Genomic DNA, 26,231 nt, shown 5'->3' with positions numbered 1-26,231 from the left:
TCCTTTACTTACGTTTTAGTACAGAGTACACCTGAAGCTGTGTTGGATGCCAACAAGCGATCTGCTGCGGGTGCTGTGCTGGCCCAGATCAGATGAGTTTCTAGTTCTGAGCTGACTGATGTATGTTTCTTACTCACCGATCTGTGTTCCTGATTCTGTTACTGGTTGTAACTAGTGATGGGTCCTTTCCCTCAGTTCCAGCTCTTACTGAAAATAGCTTAGGAACAAGGCATAGAAATTGCTATCGTAATTGTATACATATTATCATGAGTTAGTTTCCGACAGTTACTTGGTCTTTTGAGTTACAATATTGTCCCAAAGTTCAGATCAGAACTGTGTTGTCTGGAGAGCATCTCTGTGCTTAACCCAGTGGTTCACAGAGCTACGGTGACTTACCCCCAATCAGCAAGACATATTTTCATGGGCAGCAGGAAGAGATGCCATTTGTCTCTTCTCAAGAGTGGAGTCGGGGCCAGAGACTAGTTTAACATAGAGCTTGATGGAATTGATTGCAGTCTTTAAGACCTACAGTTTAAAAAGTCAGCTGACTTTTTCCTATTATCAGTCTCATTTTTTATTTTTGGATTTAGTTTGGACAATGAGAGAAGCTGAAGGGGATGAGGAAGTACACAATCGTTTTTTTGGGTCATTTTGCAGCGGCATGCGGATGGGTTACGGCTTGAGTGAGGTGTTCAGTGAGGTAATAAGGCTGAGGCTAAGAAAGTAGCTTACATCATGTAGGAGAATGTAACCAGTACGTAAACACTCAAGTGGATGAGGGCGTCTTAAAAGAACTTCCAAATTTTGGTGAATAACCTTCTGTTTCCGTGTTTATAAATATCAAAAACTGTGGAAGAGCATGAGAAAGGGTTTCGTTATAGTCTGGGCCGCCTGTTATCTACAGAAATGTTTACTGAATTCTAATCGCTTGGCCAAATTCTGACCTTCCTCTGCACTTCCTCCTCTTCTGGGCATAGCAGAGGCTTTGGGAAAGCTTGTTGTTGATAGTGATAAATGGGAGGAGGGTTATAAACATCAATGAGCTGAGTCTGGGGATTAGAAGACTGGAAGGGAGGTATTAAACTATAACCAAAAGGAATTTGATTTGGAGTCACTGACCCAAAAACCCATAGGATAGTTTTTTGGACTGTAAGCACACCTTGAACAAAGGATTATTATCCCCCAAATTAACTGAGTTTAAGCAGTGAGGGTTTATGGGCAAGGCTGAAGTTCTGCCTGAAGATTTGCTGTATTTTTGAGAAAACTTCTATGTTGCAAAAAATAATTTTAATTATTAATAGAACCGAGATGGAGAATAGATGATCTCTTCACTGAAATAAACAGAAAATGTTTTTGTACCTTGGGATCAGTAAACATACATCTCCTAAAGCTGCTAGAAAGAGCAATTAATTTTTCTAGAAAGGCTTATGACAAAATCATGAAATAATCAACATTTTCACTGTCAGAAAAGAAACTGCATTATTAAATCTACTGAACTTTGGAAGAAATGGGAGTAAAAGAACGCAGTGACATCTGTAGATTTAGTAAGTATTTCATCATTATTAATCCTGTGCACTTGCGAATCTTTAGGGTTTGGGGTTTTTTGTTATGTATTTGATATCCATTGTTGTTACAAGCATCGTCTTTTTAGCTGCCTGATCAGCTCTCTCGGTTTTGGATCCTGATGTGAATGTAATAATTCAGCTGCATTTCCCACCCTGAATTCAGTTTAGATTTACTCCCAGGCATTACACTCTGTATTGTGTATTATTTATTATTCACTGGAGGGAAAAGCAAAGGACGTATGAGAAATGAAATGAAAGGTGAAAGTTGAGTTCAGAAACGTTTATTTAAAGATAGGAGAGCTCATGCGTCACGCTTGAAGTCGTGAGCTGAGGTCCTGTTTTTCATTTGAATTTAGGCTTGTAAGTGCTAAAGTAAACTAGGAAGTGAAGTTTGTGTTAAGTCATTGGGTTGTTTTTTAAAATTTCCATAGGCTGTAATAACAGGGTGTGCTGTGCTCTGGAAATAATGCTCTGAACTGCTTCTTATTAATGTAGTTTGTGTTGCTCACGAGCAGCCTTTACGTCATCTCACCCTTCAGCCACACTGCCGTGCCCAACAGCCGATTTACCAGTATTGCCTTTTTTCTCCTCGGTATCTTGGAGGAAACTGTATCTTAAGGTGGCCATCACTAGCAGCTTGTTTTGACTGTCACTTCATTTCCTTTTGAATAGCCAGTGGCTTGGGTAGGACAGGACGTCATTAATTAAGGGTCACGATCTCCTTAATATGAACTACAGAGATTTGCGAAGGCAAGTTCTGGAGTGATGATGAAAGTGTTACAACAGGCAGCAGGTACGCGCGCGCAGGCTTTAGCTGCGGAATTTGACTCTAGATGGGGAATGTTCTGACGTCAGTCAGTACTCCTTGTTGTTCGTTTCCCAGGCTGTTCTACGTGGGTTCAACTTCTTTCTCATGTTCTCTCCTGTATTTTGACGTTAAGTCTCCTGTTCGGGAAAGAGCCAGCCATCTGCAGTTTTTAAGGAGAGCTTCTTGTCTTTTTTCTGGCGTTAACTGAGAGGCTGGACTCCTGTACAGTGGTATTTTGACGCACACAGTGACATTAGACAGGTGGTTATGTCTGTACTACTTGTCCTGAAAACACACTCACCAAAACAAGCCCTGTTTTCTGTCTTTCAAATTGCCTCTTGCTATCCTCAGCGCTGCCATCGCCAACTCACTTATTTGTGATCCCTTGTGCACAAGAACGGCAAATAATTAACATTTTAGAGAAATCTAACATTTTAAAAACTTGTTTGTTCTTTTGATACAAACCGTTTTTTTTTTTTCCCCTAAGGCAATTAAAACACGTGGCTTTTTCATTTTTTCCACTTCCATACTCTTCACTTGAGAAAGCAAATAACTTTCTTTCCTTTCCAAGTCATCTATTTTAGTTTGTGTACGTGTATGAAAAAACCAATAAACAGCTATTTCCAGTAATGAAATACTGTTAACGATTTAACCAGGGTTTCTAAGCCTGCTTGGCAAATGTATCCCAGTAGGATAGGAACTTTCTCAAGACAAAAGGTCACAGGTTTGCCGTGGAAGTGTATCTGTCTCTTGTTATATTTCCTTAGAAAATAAAGATGACTTTTTGGGAATTACCTGAAGGGAAATATTGGCTTAGGATATACAGGTTGTCCCAGGTTTGCGAAACTTTGCCACCCTTGTTTGCAGGGCGATTGCAGAATTAATTTAGTTCCAAAATGCAATTTGTACGTAGAGCTTTTAATCCATAGCGGATATTCTGTGTATCAGCTTGATAAACTGATTTAACTAAATGCTGTTGTATTGTTCTCAAAACTGAGCGACGGTGTCTTACTTTTTGACTAGTTTAGACCGTTTTCATAAAGGAAAAGCAAAGAAAGCGCCATAGGGAGAGGTAAGTGTTGCTTCTCCTCCTTTTCCGGCTCCTGTAGCCCAGGAGAGTCCCTTCTCTCTGCTCGCTGGAGTATGTGTGCATCCCAGCCTCCGTTCCAGCTCCTGAAGGTCACTGCCAAGGGCTGGACCAAAGCCCTTGTGCAGCGGCACAAGGACAGTGCTCTGGGCACTGCTGAGGGGGCCTGCAGCAGGCAACAGCTGCCTCAGTGGCAAGAACGGCTGCAGAGGAAGAGCCCACAAGCTTGTACATGAGAATTGTTTGCGGTGCGTTTGTTTTCTCCCCGCTGCATTATTCTTTTTAATGATGTTCGTGGATACAAACCAGAATTATCCCTGCTTGTTGTCTCTCACATTACAGCTGGCAATTAGGGGGTGATTTGAGTTAGTGATTTCTTGCGTTCTATGATAGCATATGGATTTCTGTAAGGGAACAGTCCGACTGAAATATGCGTGTAGGTACCTCTTTAAAAGATACTACAGCTCCAAAACCCCCAAATCCGCACTTTTATGACTTTGTACTTGATTATGCATCGTTAGAGTCTTGTGTATTTAGGAAGGAATGCTGCCGTTTAGCCCTTTTCCTACCACCTGGAAGTAACTTGACTGACAATTAGGAAAACTGCTCTTTTTAGTGATATCAAAACTCTTAATGTTCTATTTTAGTGACATGTCATACAACATGTCGTGTGCTTATTAAAGTCAAGGTTTGTCCTTCTCGGGAGGTGAGTGATGTAGTCTAGTCAAAGAATTTCATTTAATTACGTGTGTAATACAACTTTCTAACTTTTACTTCATTGGTCTCGCCTACATTGTTTCTGCCTATTAGATGATAATCTAGCAATTTCCAATTTGTGTATCCCTGAGGGAGGCTCAGTGGGAATAAATGGGAGTAAAAAAAAATCTCTGCAGCGTTATTCCTCGATTTACTGCTTGACAGTGTCTCTTTTAGTTGAATGGAAGAAGAGAAATGGAGAATAGTAAGCAATAATAAAGGAAGGCTTTTGTATAAAGAGCTTAGTTTCAGAACAAAGCGGGTTGTGTAATCTTTGCTTAGTATATTTACAGTATTATTTGCTTAGAATAGGATATATAAACTCAATTTTAATACGACATGCTTCCAGTTTTAATATTAACCCTGTAATCCATTTATACCTGTGTAATTGAATAACTCAGAGCAAATTGGGGGAAGCATTGGGGACTTCTCAGCTGTGGATGGGAAGGTTTATAAAACCGTTACACAGTTCTGGCGTACAGTTTGTCTCTTAGCAGTAGCGTAACATTTTGGAATATTCTGGCTCTAGGATTTGCTGTATTAAATTGTTCTTTGTAAATGAGAAAGAAACTTTATTAACTTTTAAACTGTCAAATTGGCCTAACCCCGTGTGTGTGTACATGTGCGTGCACCTCTGCACGTTTGTTTGGGGGTTTTGGCTTCTTTGCAGGAACTGGGAACAAGGTCTGCTGCTGGTAAAGGCTTTACTGGAGAACTTTTTCACATTTTGACCACTCTATGTCAAGAGAAGTTAGGCTGATGGGAAAGGGAGAAGAGGAGGTTTAAGTATAAAATGAACAATCAATCAAAAAACCCCAAAGAAAACCCAGACCATTACCAAGGAAAAAAATAGTCTTTTTCCATTTCAATAATTAAACAAATACTGAATTTCTAGCCGTAGTGTTAAGATCTGAGGTTGTTGGCCATTTAGCTTCACTGCCCTTTTCCGTCAGAGCTCAAGCCCACAGCTCATTGACTAAGAGGGCAACTGGCAGGGCAGTTATTTGTTGAGTTACTTGTTATTATCCGTTAAGATATGGCAATTTCCAAATGGGCAGGTTTGGCTAAAATAAAGGTATTTCAGAACAGTGCTCATTTTGTGATAGACTAATAAGGCAAATCGGACACCTAATGCCGTGCCATAGTAGGTGGGGCAAAGTGCGCAAAGGAAAGTCGATCTAAACACGATAAGACGCGAGTGAAGACAATCCCAGCCCAGCTTATTGCTGAAGGGGGGTCCAGGGCTGCTGATGGCTGAGTGACACTAGCCGTGGAAGCAGTGCCTGGGTTTATTAATCGTTATCTCCTGGGCGGGGGGGACGTGCTTTGAGGCTATTGCATTGACACACTTTAAGGATGTCGATGAGGATTTGTAAGACCAGTTTGGTCTTCCAGGCTGCTGCACTCCTCTGAGGGGGAGTTTGAGGAGAACATCTTGTTTCTGAGCATGGTTCTAAAGACACGTTGAGGTGTTATTGGTAGAGGAAGCATTAAATAAACTTCTCGTGCATACAGTGTTTTGTGGGAATAAGATTGTTCATTTAAGAATTTGTGTATGTGTGAGATGTGTATAATTCTCATTAATAGTGCTGAGCAGTTGACTGCTGTGGGACCTGTACACCGTCTCAGACGTGGCTTCCTCACTGGGAGCTAAGATTTAGGAAGCATGATTAAAGCTTCTTGTGGCTCCACTCGTGTTTGTGAACATTATTGCTGGAACCTAGTTACAAAATAAGCTCAGTAAGTCAAAACTCATGGACCATGCACCATGCTGCTACAGTGGGAGATGTTCAGTGTTGTACTGGTGCTTTGGTTTTTTAAACTGGTTGTGTACCTCCAGCTTTGCTCTTTGACAGGCTGGTGTCAGTCACAAAAACTTGCTTCTGGGACTTGAGAATCTCTAAAAAAAAACCCTGTACAACTCCTTTATATACCAAAAGAATCAATGAGGCTGTGACAAAATAAACATTTTTAAAGGCGTGGACTGGGCTAACTTGAATGCAAGACTCTTCAAGGAACTGACCAGGGAGTGTTCTGAACAGCTGTTATGTTTTTACAAAATCCCAAACGTGTGAAGGTCACCTGTGTGACAGAAGTATACAGGTCATGCATCTGGGAAGGGGAATTGTTCTGGAAAACAGTGACTCAGAAAAGAATTTGGTTATCACAGTAAATCATCTTGAAGTGAACTTCTACTGCAGTGCTCTGGGAGAAGGGCAAATGTTATCTTTTTTTTATCTTTAAAGACAAGCAAGTAGGTTATACATTAATAATTCACTATGAATGTAAAGTCTAATTGTGTCTTGAAGTGAGAGTCCCCGGTGAAATGTGTGCACTGGCACACTGAGCATCCGTGCACCCTGTCATTTTACCCCAAAAGCGTTTGAATCACTTCCCTTATGAAAAAAAATTGCACTTGCTTTATGGAAAAGTTGTTCATTTCCTCTTGTGTGGTCACTGAGGTGGCCTGCTTCATGCATGAAGGATTTCTCGGTTACGTAGGGTGTCCTGGTGTTCTGAGCACGCTGAAGATAACCTTCCAGGTGTGCACAACGTGTGATGGCGATAGTCTTTTAAAAGAGGAGCATTGGCATCAGCTGCATGATTTATGGGGGATTTGTAAGCCTTTTCTCTAGGCAGAAAGTGAGTTGATGCTCCAGGTTTCCCATGTGCCAAGAGGCTACGGGGCCCCTCTGAGGGTCTTGGTGTCCTATGCAGACCCAGCTCTGCTCCACTTGCACCGTATCGCTGTGCTCTGGGACCAGCAACAACCATTGGCGCCGGGACAGGACACAGGCTACGCTGAAGCGAGAGGAGTGGTCTGGTGGTCATTCGTGATCACAGTGCTCCTTACCAGAGTTCCTGGTTTCTTCGGGGTGTTCCAAAAGTGGAGTCACTTGGTGGTTTTGTCCCATAATGTCGCTTATGCTAGGTGCGGGCAGAGTGAGAAGGAAAGGTTGGAGCAGGTGAGTACCTGGTTCCTCCACTTGAGGCTCCTGGAGAAGGTGCTCTGAACGTAACGAGAAGCTTGCCTTTTAGCACTGTAATTTTTGCCTTTGTATTTTGAGGTGGGCAATCTTGTAATTCCTTTCCTGAGAAGAGTGCAAGAGCTGCAACGCTAGCTAGGCATGGTGGCAGAATGAGGGATTTTTGTTTTGTTCGTTACATCTAGCGCAAAATTCCATGTTCTTAATTTACATACGTTTTCTTTGGACTTTTTGGCATATAAAGGCAATACTGAATTATACAAAGGAGCAACTGAATATGAAGTTACATGTTTTGAAATTTATTTCGCTGATTATTGATATTCCACTGAGAGCTATGAAGTACAGTATGCCGTTATTTTGGGTAATGACAGAATTACAGTCCTTGCGCGGTTAGCTGTGATGAGCAACGGGAGGATATTGAACTCAATCTTCAAGTACGCTTAGATTTCTTAATGGAGTGAACGACTATTGATTATGAGTCTCTTACGCCCCCCTATAAAAATTGGTGTGTTTATAGAGGAGGCTATTACCATTATTATTATTTTAAATGTTAAGTAGCTAAGAGTTTTGCTGCATGGTGATGGCCGTAAAAGTCCGAATTATTTAAATGGACAAGTGAAAAAAAGATGCAAGTCGAAGTTAATCATTACGCCTCTTCATTTCCCGTTTATGGTTTCAGATTTGGAATTAGGCATTAAAAGCTAGATTGCCAGCATGCAGAGTATAATCCCATTTAAACAGAAGTTTTATGTAGCTAACTATCTCCTAACACTTTGTTCCATTTCCAAAGACTACGCTCTATACAGTGGAACTGTTCTTCCCCAGTTTAACTTTCTATCATCCGAAATGTTGTTGATCAGAAGAGTATAAGCTGTTGACTGTTACAGACTTCAGCACTGTAGTTTGACTTTTATCTCCACTTCAATTATTTTAAATAAATAATTAAGTTCTAAGTGCCAATTTTAAAATTTAATTGACCTTTCCATATTAATGGAAAAATTTATCTTTTGCTCTGCATATTTCAGATATTAAAGCAATTCTTTTTCTTTATGAAGTCAGTTTTAGGCTGGGAGGAGAGATCATTACTTATGGGTCGCTTGAGCAGCTTGTTTTTACAGTTGTGTTTTATAGTAGCGAGTGAAATATAGATTACGCTTCTGTACAACAGTGAAATAATTAGAAGTAGACACAAGTTATATGTTAATTTGCATTACTTCGCTTTCTCATTTTCTCCTAGTGAGACAGAACTATTCATCTCACAAGAGACTTGATTCTTGAGGTCCCTCTTTGTCTATAAGCGATTAGATACTGGGCTGTCACCGCTACCATTTTTTTTATCAGCTGCAAAATTTGTATTTAGGATGGAATTATGTGTACTTGAAACATGTTGTTATACGAACTTTATTACTGCGATTGCGAAATGGAAGAATCAGGTGAAGTTTCTTCTTTTTTTAACAGGGTTGTCTTTATGCATTAGTCTTTTTCCTTGTGAAGTTGAGAACAAGAGTATCATCCTCACTTCTAGCTTTTCCTGAAATGTGAAGTCATTGACTGTACAGGGACTATTCATAAGCATTTTGCATAAGTAGTCATAATGTGGTCTGGCTCCGTGTCCCTACTGTCTACTTTACATAAGAGAGGAGGATGAACAGGAAGCATAAGATTGAATAAAGGCTCCAACTGCTTCCTTTCAGCTTCATTATGGAAACAGCTTGCAAACTCATCTGTGAATGATAGCATTTAAATAGGTTGTTAGCCATGAGGAAGAGTTTTTGGGCTCCAGTTATATTGTTTCTTCCTAAAGATAATTGAATAAGGACCCATCTCTAGATTTTATTCTTCCAACCTAAGCAGCAGTATTTTATTTACTTAACGAAAGATGAAATCTCGTTACGTTAACCAGATTGCTGCTTTTCTTTTAATACCATGCCTGCTTTTAACCCTGCTTTATTTGGAGAGTGTCACATACTTAATTTCATTTTATAGGTTCATCCTCTTCTAAGTGATGAGGACATCGCAAGAGCTGAGATGTGTTGCTGGCGGATAGGGTATGCCTGGGACCTGCCCACTCTCCTGCCAGGAACAAGGGCCGGAGTTGATAGCGCCACAGGCAATGCTCCCGTACTGAGTTTCTCACCGATTAATTAATTTGCTACTTGCCACTTCTGTGAAACTGTCAGTGTCGCTCGATTTTAACTGGCAGTGCTTTTGTGGAGAGGGGTGTGCGAGGCGCTGGGTCAGTAGTCGTGACACCGTTTACAGGAAGCTTTTTTTCTTGATACAGAGTCCTTTCTGTTGGGCGTTGTGTTGTCAGGAGCAGAGTGCTATTTCCAGTAAAGCTGAAACTCATTCTGCGAGTAGCGGTGAGATGAACTGTCTGGTGTCTTTAACCGGACGGTTCCTTTAAGAGGACTTCAGGTAACTGTCATTGAAAACTCTGCTGTACCATCAGAAGGTTTGTCACTTTTTCCCCGTAAGTCAACCTGACAGGTGATGTGAGATGGTACCATGCAGGCGCATCATCAGCATTGCCAATGAGCTGACCTTTTCCTCTTTGTTCACTTAATTTGTATTTGAATAATTTGCATCCCTGTAACAATGCTGGGTTGTCTGAGGAGCTGTCACGACGACCTGGGCTCGCTCATGACAAAACCCAGTAGTTTTAAAATGTGATTGTTTCATTATTCATGAAAACCGTTGTTATTTTATCCCTGCTCCTGCACGAGCAAGGTTAGCCGGAGAGCAACAAAACCTGGTTTTCCACTGCAGGATTGACTGTTAAATGTTTCTACATAATGCAGTGTTTTTATACAAATATCTCATGAGTTATTGAAAACTCTCCTTGTAGGAAATTTGCATAGCTACCCACGAGGCAAAGGAGGTTAAAATGAAAGTCTTATCCCTTTTCCTGATGCAAGTATATGTTTAAACTCCGTGTTTTAAGACCTTTTGTGTTTTCCCTGGTATGTAATTGCTGTGGAGGGTGAGGTGCTGTGGATGCAGTTACCCTTGCACAATGTGAGCCTTCCTTCTCCCAGCCGTTTGTAGTAAAACAAATGCCTGTTTCAACCTGAATTGCCTTTTTTTTTTTTACCGCTTTCAGTATGGATTCTATAGATTCTGCTGTATCACAACAAACGAGAACAAATTTGGAGAGAAAAGAGGTGCTGACAACTCCTGACAAGAAACATAGGTCATAAAGTAACCGTATGTTCACGCATTGATGTAAGTGGAGAAAGACTTTCATAGCTAAAATACGTTTCAGTTTCATTGCTTTGAGGCAAGAGCATAGTGACAACGCTGAGCGATGGCCGGGGGTTGCCTTTCACTGCCTTCTGCTGCTTTTAGGATAAAGCCCACGTGATCTCTACGGATCACTTAAAAATCGGTAAGTCCTTTTTCAGTTGGCGACTGTAACCCGAGGTCCAGCTTACGCGTTTTCTCCAGTCAGCTGCCTTTGGCAATGGTTTGTCCGTTTGTCAGGGCCTCTCTGGTGAAATGCATCTTCTGAGATGGAGAAATCTTCATATTAAGAGAAAAGTGAAGAAGCTGTGTTTGCGTAGAGGTAACTTTTTAAGGTTGAGTGACTGATTTAGGTTACAGTATTTATTCTTTGTTTTGCTTTTTGTGTAAAGCCTTCCAATCTACTACACATTCCATAGGCTGAGGAATAAATACTGAAGAAACATTATTGATAAAAAATGCAGAGGCAAAACTCAGTACGAGTATTTATAACACAAGAGGCAGCAGAATACTGATGATAAGAGGCATATATGTTTAAGAAAAAGAGGTCAGATTTAATTTCGTCATGCTTTGCTTTGAGTGTGACTATAGTCTTGAAAAATGTTGTTTTATCTCTGCCACTTTCCTGTAGTCCGCTTCTAGCTGTGTTTGTAATACTGTTGTGTGTGACATTTTTCTCTCTGGTTCTCAGACTCTTCCTGGCTGGGAAGGATGTTGGTGGGGTGTTTCTGTATCTTCTCTTGTGACATGAGGTGTCACTGTGCTAAATGCAGTATACACAACATAAATAAAAACATGGTTAAAAAATGTGAGAAATGAGTGGAGGTTCTGACTGCTGGGAGCCCCATCTACTGAAGATGTCCATACCTCAGAGCTTCATGAAGTTAGTTCAAACAGAGCTGTATGGTGAACAGAGCAGACTAGGCCGTATTCCTGAAGCTGATGTGAATTTATCGTAGGATATTGGGGAAAAAAGTGCTTACGTGCATATTTAATTTCCAGGAAAAAAATTGCCAGTAATGATCCACTGACAGACGAATGCCCTCGGTTACACGCTCAGTATTGCTGAGCAGGGACGATTTTGTAACATATCCCTCATTTAGAGACGTGGGGCACAGCCATTCGATGAGAGCTGCTGTCCAGGTCTGTTGGGAGGTGGATTCTAGATATGTTTGACTGTTCAGAATCTAAGATAATTTGCTGTCAAAACGGGACTATAGGTATGGAACTGTGAGCAGGTGAGAATTTTAGCAGTATGGTATGGGCAGTAGAAATCCAGGGTTTGCGCCTGCTCATACACCATGTCGGGATGGAATAATCTCGGGAACAAAGGCAGAAATGACGTCGTGATGTTACGGTTGTGTCTCCGTCTTCCCCAAGCATTGCCCGTGCAAAATCCAGGAAACTCAACCTGCATTTGCAGAATCAAATCATACTTCAATGCCAGTAAGAATTGATAATATTAGTGAGTTTCAGGCCTGATTTTTTTTTTTTTAAATCCACTCTACAGATTGTATCTAGGTGTTTTTCATTACATTCTTTATTTCTGCCTTGATTCCTGCGGTTACTGTAATACTCTTTTGCAGCTCATTTTAGCCATTTTATATGCCCAGCTCTTGCTGGTCTCTGCGTGCAGATGAAGAACTCTTAGGGAATCTCTTCTGTAGGAAAAAATTGCCTGAACAAAAACACCTCTTGGAAAGGAATAGATTAATTCCTCGCCCTTTTTTGATTTTTAAATGTGAAGGTCAGCAAAGACGTGGTCTGCAGAAGTAGCTTGTATGAACAGTAATTGTGCCCCCTTTGTCTCATGTGGTGAGAGTAGTGATGGACACTAATGGTGACGGTAGTCTTGGAACATCAGCAGCTATTCCTCAGATGTCATTTTTTACTCAGGATGAAGCACGATGGGCTTATTCAAATTCATCTTTCCACCGTGAATTTCATAAGCTCTGGATTATTCCTTGCTCTTATAATTGCTGTGGATTCTCTCCCAGTTTCTTTTAGGGTCAAGATTCTCTTAAATTAATGCTAATTATAGAAGATCTCTTCAGGTCTGGGGAGATTTCAAAGGCCTTTCTTTTGGCTTTTATTACTACAGTTTTCCTTTTAGCAACGTTTATAGAATATGTTTTCCTCTTCATATGTAAAAATAGATAAAGGAGTAGTAGTAATCCTGTGTTTTGGTGAAATGCCCTTCCCATGCCCTGTCTTAGACTGTAGTTGCGTTTCATCATGCATGGTTCTCAAAGCAGTGGCTTGGTCTTCTCTTTTCCTTAAGTGCAAAGTCATCTCAAGAGCAATATATTTTAATTCCTCCTTAATTATTTCTCTATTTCAGACGATTCAGGAAATTAAAGCTGTTTTGGCAGCACAGTATATTAGATCTGCTATAACCACATTTCATGTGATGTGAGCTGGTCTAAATTCCCTTTTATATTAGATTACTGATTCTAGTTCAACATATAAGTATTTAGTATGCATTATAGTGTAATACATTTAATTTAATTTGCTTTTATGCCTTACCGTACATTTAATAAAACAATTAGTTAATCGTTTTCTACCAATGAATTATACTATGATACTGAAATTAATGCTACCTGTAATTAATGAAGATACATTAAACAAGACGGAATTAAATTCCATCTAGAAAAAGGGAAGGGGCTACATTTAGGTCCTAGTACTGTGGTTACTTATCTTTCTTTCCTGAGTTTTGTAAGGAAATGTTTAAAATTTAGGCAGTTTGGTTGTAAAAGCAAGGAAGTCTCATGACTTGCTCAGTTTTCTTCCCGTTCACTTCAGGAGACACTCCTGTATATAGTATTGTGCTTCATTTGTATATAGGTTGGGATTAATAAACTACTTTACTATGTTCATCAACGTTTGGCGCAGCCTTGTTGCTTTTTTTTAGCAAGTCTTAAGCCCACCAGGAGCTTTTACGTACCAAGAGTGAAGGCAGAGGAACCTCTGCAGAACCACATAAGGTCAACTGGTTGCATCTGCAAAGCAGATGTCTGGTGTACCACTCACAAAGGCATTACGGTGTTGAGTGATGGTTTGTAAAAATCTTGCCATCTTCAACGGGCTTAGGCTCCTGCTTTCAGCAGCATAAATCATATGGCTTGTGTATCATCAGTACACAGAGCAGATGCCAGCGAGACAAATACACCACTGTTGCGGTACTTGGTTTCACAGTGGTCTGCGTTTTCTGCAGGAGCAGCATCTGTACAACTGTTACCGTAAAAATCGTGGTTTCTTCCTCTTTCTTTTCCCTTTGCTGCAGCATGGCTATCCAAGTTGACAAGTTCAATTTTGAGAGCTTCCCAGAATCCCCGACCGATGGGACACAGTTTGCGAATGCAAAGCAGCTGGAAGAAGAAAGGCAACAAGCAAAAGGTCTGGAGATTAACAGCAAGCTGGGTATTTGCTGGAAAATTATATCCTTTCCTAAATACTTACTTTAAAAAAATATATAAATAGATGCCCTATGACACATTTTAATTATAATTCAACTCACTTTGTAGCTGTATGACTGAAAAGAAAATTAATTAGAACTATGAGGCTTATCATAATTATAGACTGTTTAAGGTTAATTGTGCTGTCTATTAGTTAGATAGTGCTTGGGTCTTGCTGTAACGGCTTTTTCTGAGTCACTGAGCCTGCTACAAACCTTACGTGTTTTTTCCCAACCTTTAGGGAACTGAGGAGGTACAGTTAGAATTGATGAGTAGTATTTTTATAGCGTTAAATTTTTCTGTTCTCCTTCATGCCAAGTAATTGAATCATGAAGAAATACATGAAGCTGGATTTAGAGTGTTTTCATATATTTAATTAAATTTCTGAGCAAATCAGAACATATTAGAATAATATATTTCCAAGTCCTCTGCATGGATTTAGTAATATATCTGATCTTGCGTAGCTTAGAAAGGACTTGTGTGATGACTTAGTCATTCTAAATGTAAAACCCCTATAATCATTCTAAATGCACTAAAATATTGCCTTATGATTATTAGTAAGAAATTACGTTCAGTTTAGAGTTAAACTAATGGCATTGCTGTAAATTTAATGATTTCCCTAAAAAAATTCTGTGTTTGGCTTGTCAAAAATACAGTTTTTCATGATTTTCATCCCGGAAACGCTCTGTGTAGCCAACAGCCCCCCAGGCAATGTCTGGACACTCAGCATCTTCCAGGAGATTTATATTTTTCACTCAAATCCGTGCGATAGTGGATGGCAGGAAAGAAGACAAAACTGGCAATCAAGTCATGGTTTATCTTCAGAGGTGTCTTTATGTAATTTTAATTGTACTTTTATCTAGTGATCAGAAATGATTTTTCATTACTAAATTAGCTGCACAAGATTAGTCAAAGGCAGCATTGAGACATGCATGAGATTCCTAGTGGCTGGTTCCGTCCAGGCTCCCTAGGAATGTTTCAGAAAGAGTTCCGGTTGTACCCAAAAGTCAGTATTTAACAGAACTCTCTTAGAAAATCTCTGTGTTACGGAAAGATGTAAGTATTCGTCAATAACATCCTTACGCTGGAATCGAGTGCGTAGTTGTTAATAATTTTGTCAGGGTGTAAAAATACATCCTCATTCTTCTCTGTTGCTGAGCAACGCCGTTTACATTCATCCGGTATGTAAACCCAGTTGTGACACCAGAACTGTCATGGCTGACGGGTAAGTCAGTACCTTAGAAAATAGAACAGTGCATGAATTCTGTGTGTCCAGGTCAGGGCAAGCATCAGGTTCTGTGGTTTTGTTGGAAATGTTCTTTCTGTTCCTCGAGCTACAACTGTATTAGTGAAAGGCAACAAATCTCACATGTGCTTAAAAAAATCTTGAAGAAACATGTACGTTGTTCTCCAGATTTCATGTCCTGGCTGGAGTCAGTTGTCCTCATGCTTTTATTTCTTACTGCAGTATTTAGATGTGAACCAGGAAAAAAAATCCTCTCCTCTCACTTCTGCTAAGTTTGAGAAACTTCTTCTCTGAGGCATCTGTGCTCCCACCAGAGCAGTCTCACAGGGGCCAGCAGAGTTTGTTTCGGACGTGCTGGTGGGCAGGCACGTGAGGAATGGATGGGTAGCTTAACTGCCTAAGCCTTGTTTTCCTTCAGAAGCCAGCCTGAACGCAGCCAAGCGATGGGAAGTAGTATCAAAAATACGAAGGGACGTAGTTGCTGATATTTCTTATTAGAGGAGGCATTTTTGCCACAGCCTTTTTAATGGTAGGACCGCGTGATCTCGTTGGTGCCTACTGTCTTTGAAACCCTTTGGACTCCAGCTGACCCGCCTCTCTTCAGAACGTGCGTGACAAGAGGAATGTTTATTTTTGAGAACACGGTTCAGACAACGCTGGTGTAAGTAGCTGTACATTGTTCACAAGGGAAGGGCTGTATTATCTAGCTTGCAGTTCCTCTAATTCTCACTGTGTTGGTTGAAACCGTCACATAAACAAAGGCTTCAAATTTTAAGCGTGTGGATTACATTGACTACGGTGGAAAGTAAGTTATATGGGACTCCAGCGACAGCCAAAAATAGTTCACAAAGGATGAGGATTACAGGCTGTGTCTGTATGTCTTGAGGAGCACCGAGAGTGTTTTCCCGTATGGAAAGTCCATTTTCCAGGGCTTTATCCATTAAAATATTGAGGGTTGCAAGTGATGAGATTTTCAGTGCTTCGTTTGTGAAAATATTGTAAAATTGATCGATTTTCATATACTTTTGGAGGGCTGAAGGCAGGAGGTAAAGACAACATATTATATACAGAATATTATATAATAAACCCAGCATATTATTCAATTCAACCTTTGTATATTTTTGATAGAATGAAAATGATTAGGAAAATAGATCTTCTTGTGAGAAGCCTTACTGCCATGCTGCCCCAATTAAGAAAAATTCTGAAGTAATGTAATTTAGCGAATCTTTGAGATTATACATGTATTGTTAGAATTTAAATTAAAACCATACTGTCTCGTTTTTTTAGCATCTGTTCGATGGCATCTGGTATCAGCTTAACAACTGGAGTTTGTTTTAACGCAGGATTTGAACAGATGGAGCACATGTGCTGTTAAGGGGGGTATTATTTTCTAATTACAATTCTCTTAATATTGTCTAAACACTTTAAAACAAATTTTCTATTTTCTTTAGGGACCTCCGATGCATTCTGGCTTGTGGATCAAGGTATCTCTACTAAGTGTCCTTTGAAGTTTCTAGAGTGCTCTGTCTGTTGCTGAGTGCTCTAAGATTTTCATCTCTTTACTGACACTTTGTCCCTGGCTTTTTCAAAATCTTGAGTTAAGAAACATCACGTTCCCCGTGCGGAAGATGAAAGACATGTTAAACTTCTCTTTACGCGCTCTGTTTTATACCCACCGTGGATTATTACTCTTCAGAGTATTCCACTGAGTTGTGGCACCTACATTTTGACGTCAGAAATTCAATTATGTTCAGAATTATTTCAGAGAATCTTGCCACCTGCAGGTGATCCTCATTTTTAGAAGAATAACCAAAGATTTGTCGATGTTCAGATAGTGGAAGGGGTTTTTCATAGGAAGCACGGAAAGGGGTAGCATCAAGAAGTTACTCGTGCTTCAGCTTTATATCTATGCTGTTTTGTCATGACTCTTGCTCCTGCTTAATGAACAGTCTTTCCCTGTCCTCTAGCTCTGGGTGCCTCTTGTCACCCTCCTAATGAACTGAAGTAAGAAGAGTATCTTTGCCGGCAGACTTGCTGGTTTGATGAGGTACCTTGCGGGATGGACCCCAAAGCCTGTAGAGCACTACAAGAAGAGGGAAGCATGGCAATAGATGGGTTAGGATCATCGAATTTGCCCTGAGATGTGATTGTGACCAAGAGTGTTTGTCAGATGCTTACGGCTGAGCTTGGAAAAGCACGTGAGGGAGGAGTTGGAGGTCAGTGTGCAGTTCAGAGCCCTGGTGTCATCGCGGTTTCAGAGCCATAGTGGGTAGTTTGTGTGAACAGGTTGCCCTGACAGGTGGGTGTGGGTTATTTGGGAAGGTTGGGCAGGGATGGTGAAGAGCACCGGGAATTGTTAGGAAATGAGTGATGGGCCAATTGGAAGCTTTTGGATCAAGAACAGAGGAGTCAAACAGGGTGCTACGGTGTGCGTTTGGTACCTTTACAAAAAGTAAAGGTGGATGGACTCTAACAACTGAAAGAAGTCTCCCACCTGCAGATTAAGAGATTTCTGGAGCACTTTAAGGACATTTAAGGACTTACATACAGACACTTTTTGCGTTCAAGTGCTAGATGGCTTGATTTGGCACGTGCTGTGGGGGAACTGCTACTTGGAAGTTAAGATGACCCAGTTATAGGGGTGAGGTTTTACAGCAGCCTTGGCTACAATTGCCTTGAAATTAATATTCCAAAGCAAGTGAGGAAGGCAAACAGCAGGGTAATGACTTTGGGCTTCAGGGGAGGAGGCTTTGGGGAACTGTTAGGCAGGATTCCACAGGAGGCTGCCCTCGGGAATAGAGGTGTCTGGGACAGCTGATGGACCTCCAGGGGAAACCTTCTCAAAGGCCAGTGTTACAGCAGCCAGCAAAAAAGTACATCTGACCCTTCAGGCAAGACGTACCACGAGGTGACTGTAGTTGCAGCCAAATAAATTCCAGTTAGGTACTAGGAAAGAGCCTTTTCACATAGAGGGTGCTCAAATCGTTGTCCAAAAGTGCTGTAAAATTGATGTCTTTAAAGATTCTGAAAAATCTGGATGAGGCCTTGAACAATCTTACACAATTTCAATATTTTCCATGCTTTGAGCCCAGGATTGGTCAGTGACTCCAAAATTGCCTTTCAGTGTAAATTATTCTGTGATTTGTGCAGCCAGGCAGTGGGCTGGCTCAGAGAATGACTATTGAAAACTAAACTACTTTTCCTCCCCTCCGTCTCCTGCTTTCCCCAGCTTTGATTGCAGCCAGAGAAATTTTCTAATGTACTGTGAAAGAATTGCTATTTCGGTGAAATGAGACTATAACATTTTGGAGTAATTTTCTCGAAAAGATTCTAAACCTGGCCCTAGCAGCCTTTTTTAAAAAAAAAGAGACTTCCAGTGTCACCTTAAATATCGTGTTCCATTTTTAACTTTTCTAATAGTTAGACTTTTTTCTCACTTCAGCATTAATTTCTGTGATTTATATAAAACCCGTCCTATTTGCAGTGTTTTCTTACATTTTTGAAATTGGATTCTATATGCCCCTTCCTCAGTTTTTTCCTTTCTATATTTAAACCTAATTGCCAATTTTTTCTCAAAGCACTTTTTCTTTCAGTCGTATTGCTGATGTTCTGCAGTGTAGCTGTAGTTTTCTCGATATGTGGGGTCCAAAGCTGGCAGCAACACTTCAGGTGAGGTTTCTCCTGGAATAAAAGCCAAACATTCCATGTTTCAGATATAATGCTGCTCTTGACTTCTTTTGCCAGTGTCCCACGTCTGAGTGACCTTACTGCGTGAGGTCCAGCACAACTGGCTGAGTAATTATTTCTAACTTCCACTTACAGACGTGCTGATTCCGTCCAGGGTGATAGTTGGAACTTTTCTTCATTCAATTTCCTCTGAAGTGATCTTCATAAATTCCGCTCATTTATTGGGTTTGATAACACTTGACATGTTTTCCAAATATTTGGCCAGTCAGAATTTAGAAATCATCACGTATTGAACAGAACCTTGAGTCATCTCCTCTGATATGCTGTCTGGGCTTGACAGCAAACCACTGATGACTGTTACTGAGATTTACTGTTCTGTTTGTCTATTCAACTTTTGATTATTTCACCTCGATCATAATTGTGAATCTTTGGTTCGGAGAATATTGCATGTCGCAGAACTCTTGTATGTCAGTAAAGATGGTCTTAGACATACTTCTTTTGGCTGGAGCTTTATATTGCCACACAGCTTCTTAGCGTCAACAATTGCTTGCAAAAGTAACTGTTATTTAAGAACCTCCATAACTGCATATAATTAGTTTTAATAATAAAGTACCACAATAATAATCAAGCAGAAAGCATAAAATATGACTCGGGCTACTGCTACAAGTACACTGTGATCATTAATCATTTAAATTTGTTTTCTATTAGTGCAATTTTTATTTATGAAGATTTGCTCAATTGTTTATGATTGTGTGCATGCTTCTACCGGTACTTATTTGCAAATGAACTGCGAAGTACGTTATTGAAAATAAATCGTTTTCAAAGGATGCAGGATATGGAATGCTGCCTAGCAGAGAGAGAAAACATGGGTAACGTTAAGACAGAAAACATTTTAAAAAATCTATTGTCTGTTTAAGCAGTAAGTTTTGGATAACATGCTGTGTTACAGTTGTGGGTACCCAGCCACACGTCAGACAATCAAGATAGTGTAAAAGACCAAAGTTTTGCCTGCGGAAAGAACCGGTTCATTTGACTGTCACTCAGGTTTTTGGTATGAAGCAGATTATGTCATATACAGTCTGTGGCTAATGCAAAGTGAAAGCTGTCTACTGTGAAAAATCAGCTTTTAATTTTTACTTTTTTACACAACATCTGGTGGCTGTACGTTCATGGGCTCTGAGGCCCCCGTGGAAAGTGATTTGATTGTGCAAATAAAATGTCTAGACCTGCCAACCGTGAACAGTTGCACTGGAAACTGGAAGTCAACTGTTCCAGTCCTGGCTGATGCACGTGTTGTTAATAACAAAGATTTGACTGTTGGAAATGAGGCATGTGTCAACAAAGGCGTTTAGCCATCTGACTCCTACGGAAGAGCAGTGAGATTTCAGCAAAATGTTCAGAGCTCTGTTTACATAGATAGATTCTACAAGGTGAAAGTTGACTTTATCAGTCTGTATTTCCATTTATCTGTGCGATTATTCTCAATGAATTTTAAATTCTAGGTCTTACACTTTTGTCTTTTATCAGCTTTGACTTTGAGCTAAGAATGGAAGGGTGTATTGGCAACCCCTGTTCCAGCTGCTTTGCTTTCACTGGCCTCTAAAGGCTTGTCTTAGAAAATAGGCAGACTCTTGAGTTAAGCTTTTCTCTCTTTTTCCGCTGACATTTTATTTTATTACTACATAATTTGGTTGCTTTTCATCTCCGAGGTGACGAGTTTGCTACAATGTTCAGTTTGTATTTGCTCTGTAATGAGCTATTTTATATAATTCCCTGATATATAGTCAGGAGACTAAGATCAGTGATATGGAATTCCATGCTGTCTGTGCCTCTTAGGAATGGTTAGACCATACCATCTATACGGACTTTCTCTGTCAACTTCAGCAATTTTGTCTTTGACTCTGTTTGGCAGCAGAGCTGGACTAGAAGCTTAGTGAATTCCATGGGCAAGGTTTTGGGTACTCATTAAAAAACTTTATATTTGGTTCTTTTTTTGGTTTTTGTTTGTTTGTTTTGTTGGGTTTTGTTGGTTTGGGGTTTTTTTTGGCAAGGTGAAGCATCTTTTCTGAATGCAACACCCAATGCAAGTTGTCATTTACACTGTGTCCCTTTTGCCATACCTGCGGGGCAGCCTGAATGCTGCACTGAGTGCCGCTGGCACTGCCAGGTCTTCCTGTAGAGTAATCTGAGGACAGCAATGTTGCATGGCTGATAGAATCGTTTAGGTGTGAAAGAACCTCTTCCGGTCTGTTGTGACACCCTGTCCTGCAACTTGTGTCCTTTGCCTGCCTTTGTATTGTGCGGCTCCAAGAAAAGTCTGGCTCCATCTTCCCTATCCTTTCCCGCTATGACAGACAGCAATAAAACTTCTCCTTAGCCTGCCTTCTCTTCCCAAGACCAAACAAACCCTCTTCTCTCAACTTCTTCTAATACGTTATGTGCTCCAGCTCTCTTACAATCTTGGTAACCCTCTGAGGAATTTTATCCTGTATTTCAGTGTCTTGAACTGGGGAAGCAAAACTAGGCTCAGGACTTAAAAGTGTGAATGTAATTTTTAAATTTTTTTACCTTTCGTTACTTGAGGGATAGCTATGCATGCTCTTTGCACCCAATCTAAGAAGCAGTTGGTTCCAGAAAGAATCTGTAGCTGTGTTGAATTCAAAATTTCAGAATAGGTTTTCCTTGTGAATCACAGAATTGTTTGTTAGAAAAGACTTTTAAGATCATCAAATCCAACTTTTCACCCAGCACTTTCAAATCCACCTCTAAACCATGTCCCTCAGCACCACATCTATATGTCTTTTAAATACCTCCAGGGATGGGGACCCCACCACTTGCCTGGGCAGCCTGTTCCAGTGCTTCGCAACGCTCTCTGTAAAGAAATTTTCCCTAATATCCAACGTAAATCTCCCCTGGTGTAGCTTCAGGCTGTTTCTTCTTGTTCTACCACTCGTTACATGGGAGAAGAGACCAACCCCCACCTCACTACATCCTCCTGTCACGGAGTTGTAGAGAGCGATAAGGTCACCCCTCAGCCTCCTCTTCTCCAGACCAAACAACCCCCGTTCCCTCAGCTGCTCCTCACAGAACTTGTGCTCCAGCCCCTTCACCAGCTTCATTGCTCTTCTCTAAACACACTCCAGCACCTCAATGTCCTTCTTGCAGTGAGGGGCCCAAAACTGGACACAGCACTCAAGGTTCAGCCTCACCAGTGCCCAGTACAGGGGGACAATCCCTTCCCTGCTCCTCCTGGCCACACCAGTGCTGGTACAAGCCAGGATGCCGTTGGCCTTCTTGGCCACCTGGGCACTCTGCTGGCTCATCTTCAGCCACTGTTGACCAACACCCCCAGGTTCTTTTCCCCAGGCAGTTTCCAGCCGCTCCTCCCCCAGCCTGGAGCGTTGCAGGGGGTTGTTGTGACCCAAGTGCAGGACCCGGCACTTGGCCTTCTTGAACCTCATACGACTGACCTCAGCCCATCGATCCAACCTGTCCACATCCCTCTGTAGATCCATGTGAACATGTGGATTGCTTTGATAAGATTTGCCAATGGTAAAACAGAAAACCATCTATTACAGTAATTTTATAATGGTATCTGAGACACTAAGCTTTCCACGGAGCTTTAAGCTGTAAAAATTTGTAATATCGCAGGCACCAGGAGCCAGCTGTGAATAAATTACAGTTAAGTTAGTCTAATGTTTCAATTAATGGCAGCCATTCTGTTTTAAAACTTCTTTTAAATACTGCTCTTTCATGAGTGTTTTTTCTCACTTGTATTCTTTACGTTACAGATGTGATAACAGAGTTATTTATCTGCTGTTTCTCTGAAGTAATCTAGGTTATGTATTCTCTATCCTATAGTGTGGTTTATGGAAATTCTTCTGTTGTGCTGGTGTCCTGGGTCTTATTTTTCAACAGCACTGTTTTTCTGGGGTGATACTCTGATGCCTTCAATTTTCCAAACAGATGCTTTTCTTTAATGGTCTTTATAACTTCCAGACTTGTGGGGATTTGTGAATTCTTCATCTGGAGCCCTTTTAGGAAGAAAAAATGCTACTTAAGACATTTTTCAGGCCATAATGAGAATATTAAAAAAAAATTGCAAGAGTACTATGCAATATATTGACTTTCCTTGTCTATCATCTCCTTGAGTTCTTGAGTCTCATCCAGTAGTTCTTAGATCTCATTTTTGACTGAGGTTTCGAGAATTTTCTTTTAAATCTTGTGGAGAGCCTGGAAGATTATGTTCTGTGATAGAAATTAGTTATCTGCAGTACTTGTTAATTTTTTTTTTTGAATGACACAGATGAGGACACGCTGTGTCAGTCAGATCACGTACCTCTCTTTCCAGAGTTTTGTAGAAAAAGGACTGGGCATGTTTAGGAGCTGTTCACAAAAGCTCAGATATTCTTCCATTTATTTTTTAAATCTAGTTTCAAGGAATGTGGTTCCAGTACTTCTGGAGTCATTGGTTGAAACCTTGATCCATCTTGCTAGCTTAGCCCTTAATTACGGCGAGACACCACTTCAGCTATGGTTGTTTCATTTGAAGATGCAGAAGTTGGAAAACGAGTGCTCGGAGAGAGTCCTGCCTCTCTCTTGGATTTTGTTTCTGTGTGATGCTCCTGTTCTGGGAAAGCCTGAGATGAGCCGTAAGGATGATGGAAGTTTTGCCAGAGGAGTTCCAGTGGCAGTACACAGGAGCTCCTGTGGTCTGTGTGCATCCATGAGGGAGCCATGCTTGCTTCACCTCCACTTCGTCCTCTCAACCCAGCCGAGATCGGAGCTTCCTGTGGTACAAATTCACACCAAAGCCACTGAAAGCAGCTTTGGCCCAGCCAAGATGGTGCCGAAGTTCGCATGTTCGTCCCAGCCCGTTGTATGCAGAGCTTTTCTGAAGTCAGGGAGTTAGAAAAAAGAAATCCAGTGCTCTTGCTCTTACAAATCCATGTTACCTTGATTGAAGCGTGGCATGAAATCGCTACTCATTTGTTTAAATGAATAACACGGTCCTTGTGTTACAGGGGATAATGCCTATGCTTTTATTTTAGCGCTTGTGAAACCTGTTTTGAAGCTCTTCAAAAGTAGAGTTCTGCTTTTCCTGACAGTTTGTTTCAGTGCTTTGCTGTCTGTAGAGTAAAACAATTTCCTAATTTTTTCTTGTTTCAATCTGAGCTTGTTACTGAGCTCATACGGGAGTGAGCAGAAGGGAAAGCTTGCAGGTTATGTCCCTGTACGATTCTGGTACGGTGTTTGTGCTCGATAACGACCCTGTCACTTCGTTGTTCAAAGCCATCCTAGCCCACGTTTGTTTTGTTTTGTATTGCCCTGTTAAATTTTATCCTAATTGTTTTCAGATTGCTCTTAATTCGTTATTCCGTATTCAGATCCTGCACTACGTAGTTACAGGTTCTGACTTTTTACAGCTTCCAGCCTTTTTTCCCCTTGTGTTTTAGTATGATTCAGGTACGTTTTACCTTTGCATCCTCATATTTCACACTCATCGGTGGAATTAAATTTTGATATTCTGATGATATCAACTGCTCCAGCCATTGTTAGCCAATTCATGGGTTAATAAACCAAATATGTAACATTAACCTCTAATGAATCTCTAGGTTGTAGTTTTGATTTGCAGTAATAAATGTTGTACTTATTACTTCCTCTTTTTCTCTCTGAATCAAAATTTTCCTTAATTTCAACTTACCCTTCCTTGAAGCGTGAAGGGGAAGCAAGTGTGGAAGGCGTTCTTAATCAACTGGTCCTGGAGCATCTGCAGTTGGCTCCTCTCCAGTGGGGTGAGTAGCATCAAAATTGACTGATGATCTTTTTAGAGGATATACTGGCTTATAATTTTTAGCAGGATGAGAATGATAATTTTTTCATTTACTGACAATCTATGATACAGGAGAATTTGATAGGAGTTTTATTTTCCTTTACATATTTTACTTAGCTGAAGATAAACATAAAATTGATGCCTATTTTAAGTATCACTGTTCAGTGATAGTAGATACAAAACCTGAGTGTGCAGTTTTTCCTATAATTTGCAGTCCTAGTGGTGTTGTGTGAGAGGTGGCTGCTAGTTAAATTTTCCCTTTGCCTGACAGTGTGTGTTTTTAAAGTAATTTCTCTGTAATATTTTCATATGGAATTGCAATATACTCTGTGGTATATTTCTTATCATGATCTAGATACTTGCATTACTAACTTCTCAGGCACAGGAAAAGTTGTTGCTCTGAGTAGTGGGGAAGAACAATTTCTCTTCTGTTTGCATTTAGAATGATGTTCCAACAATGAAATATTGAATTAATTTAATTTTGAAGAGTTGTAGAAATGTGACTTCTGTTGGAGGTTCTTAACAAGGCTTGTTCAGAGGCTTTGGAACATGGCATGTTTTATCCCCAGCATTTCTATGTCAGTTACAAGTTTCAGAAGTCTCCACTTCATCAGAAACTTGGTTTCAAAACTTCAGGTTTTAAAGCAAATTTAACTCTATACTCCTTATTTTAATTAATTTGATGACCTAGAGAGGACCAGTTTTAAGGAAGAATGGTTCGTCACTATTGTCTGTGTTAACCATTAAAACTAAAATGACCCCAAACTCCGGTATTTGTGTACTCTCGTAATGCTTGGGTCTTTCTCAAGCATGTGGACCATCCTCAACTCCTATGTTAAAACTTGTAAGCACTTTGCTTATACATGAGAAGGTGAAAACTGGTAATGCTTTGAAGCTGTTTGTTGTAAACCTGTTGAATTTTCACCATGTCATCTGTCTCCAGAGTCATGCTTACGTGGCCTCTGTTCTTCAGAGAATTCAAGGATTTGGTAGCACTTGCTCGTATGACTGGCTTTGGCTATGATTGCTGTGATCCTCATCAGGAAAACAAGCAGTTTGTGTCAGTTGGGTGTTGTGAGCACAGACAGGACACTCGAGAGTCATCTTAGTTCCTCGGAATAGCAATGACATTTAATGTCTGTAACCTGGGCTCTGTGTTTGAAAATTTTCCCGTGACACTTTTGCATGAGACATCATCTTAAGGACGGAAACCTTTGTTTTTTTTTTCTTTTTCTGTTTCCTTGGGTTTCTTCTTTTCATTTTCTTTTTTTATGCCAAATTCCACTGTTTTCTTAGTAAAAGTGGCCTTTAGAGTTACAAGGATCGTCCCTGGTATTCCTGCCTAAATGGTGATGCTCATATGTGCTTTGACGCAGTAGTTTTAAAAACACGGAGGTAGACCCGGTTTGCCGTTCAGTCTGATTGCCGATGGAGTTGGTATTTCTCAGTGTGGCTTAATTCGGTTAAAGAATCCCGGTTGCGTTAGTTTTTGAAATGTATGACCGTCAGCCAAAACTCCGTGGTATTCTCTGCCTCATACCTGCAGAACCTTCCAAAGCGCAAT

General features: G+C 40.5%; 1 protein-coding gene across 1 annotated transcript in view; it reads left to right on the top strand.

The window, feature by feature from the left end:
• TRAPPC9 (trafficking protein particle complex 9) overlaps positions 1–24,629 on the top strand; it is a gene marked incomplete at both ends in the record, with an annotated part of 201,795 nt that extends 177,166 nt beyond the window's left edge. The window contains 2 exons of the mRNA XM_010132754.1: positions 13,730–13,883; positions 24,539–24,629. Of these exons, the coding sequence (XP_010131056.1) occupies positions 13,730–13,883; positions 24,539–24,629 (245 nt within the window). The remainder of the gene's footprint in view (positions 1–13,729; positions 13,884–24,538) is intronic.
• Between the last annotated feature and the right edge of the window lie 1,602 nt (positions 24,630–26,231).

Source organism: Buceros rhinoceros, unplaced genomic scaffold, assembly GCF_000710305.1.
Source record: "Buceros rhinoceros silvestris isolate BGI_N320 unplaced genomic scaffold, ASM71030v1 scaffold1443, whole genome shotgun sequence".
Classification (NCBI taxonomy): domain Eukaryota; kingdom Metazoa; phylum Chordata; class Aves; order Bucerotiformes; family Bucerotidae; genus Buceros; species Buceros rhinoceros.
The sequence above is the reverse complement of the archived record's forward strand: the minus strand, read 5'-3'. Positions and strand labels throughout refer to the sequence as shown.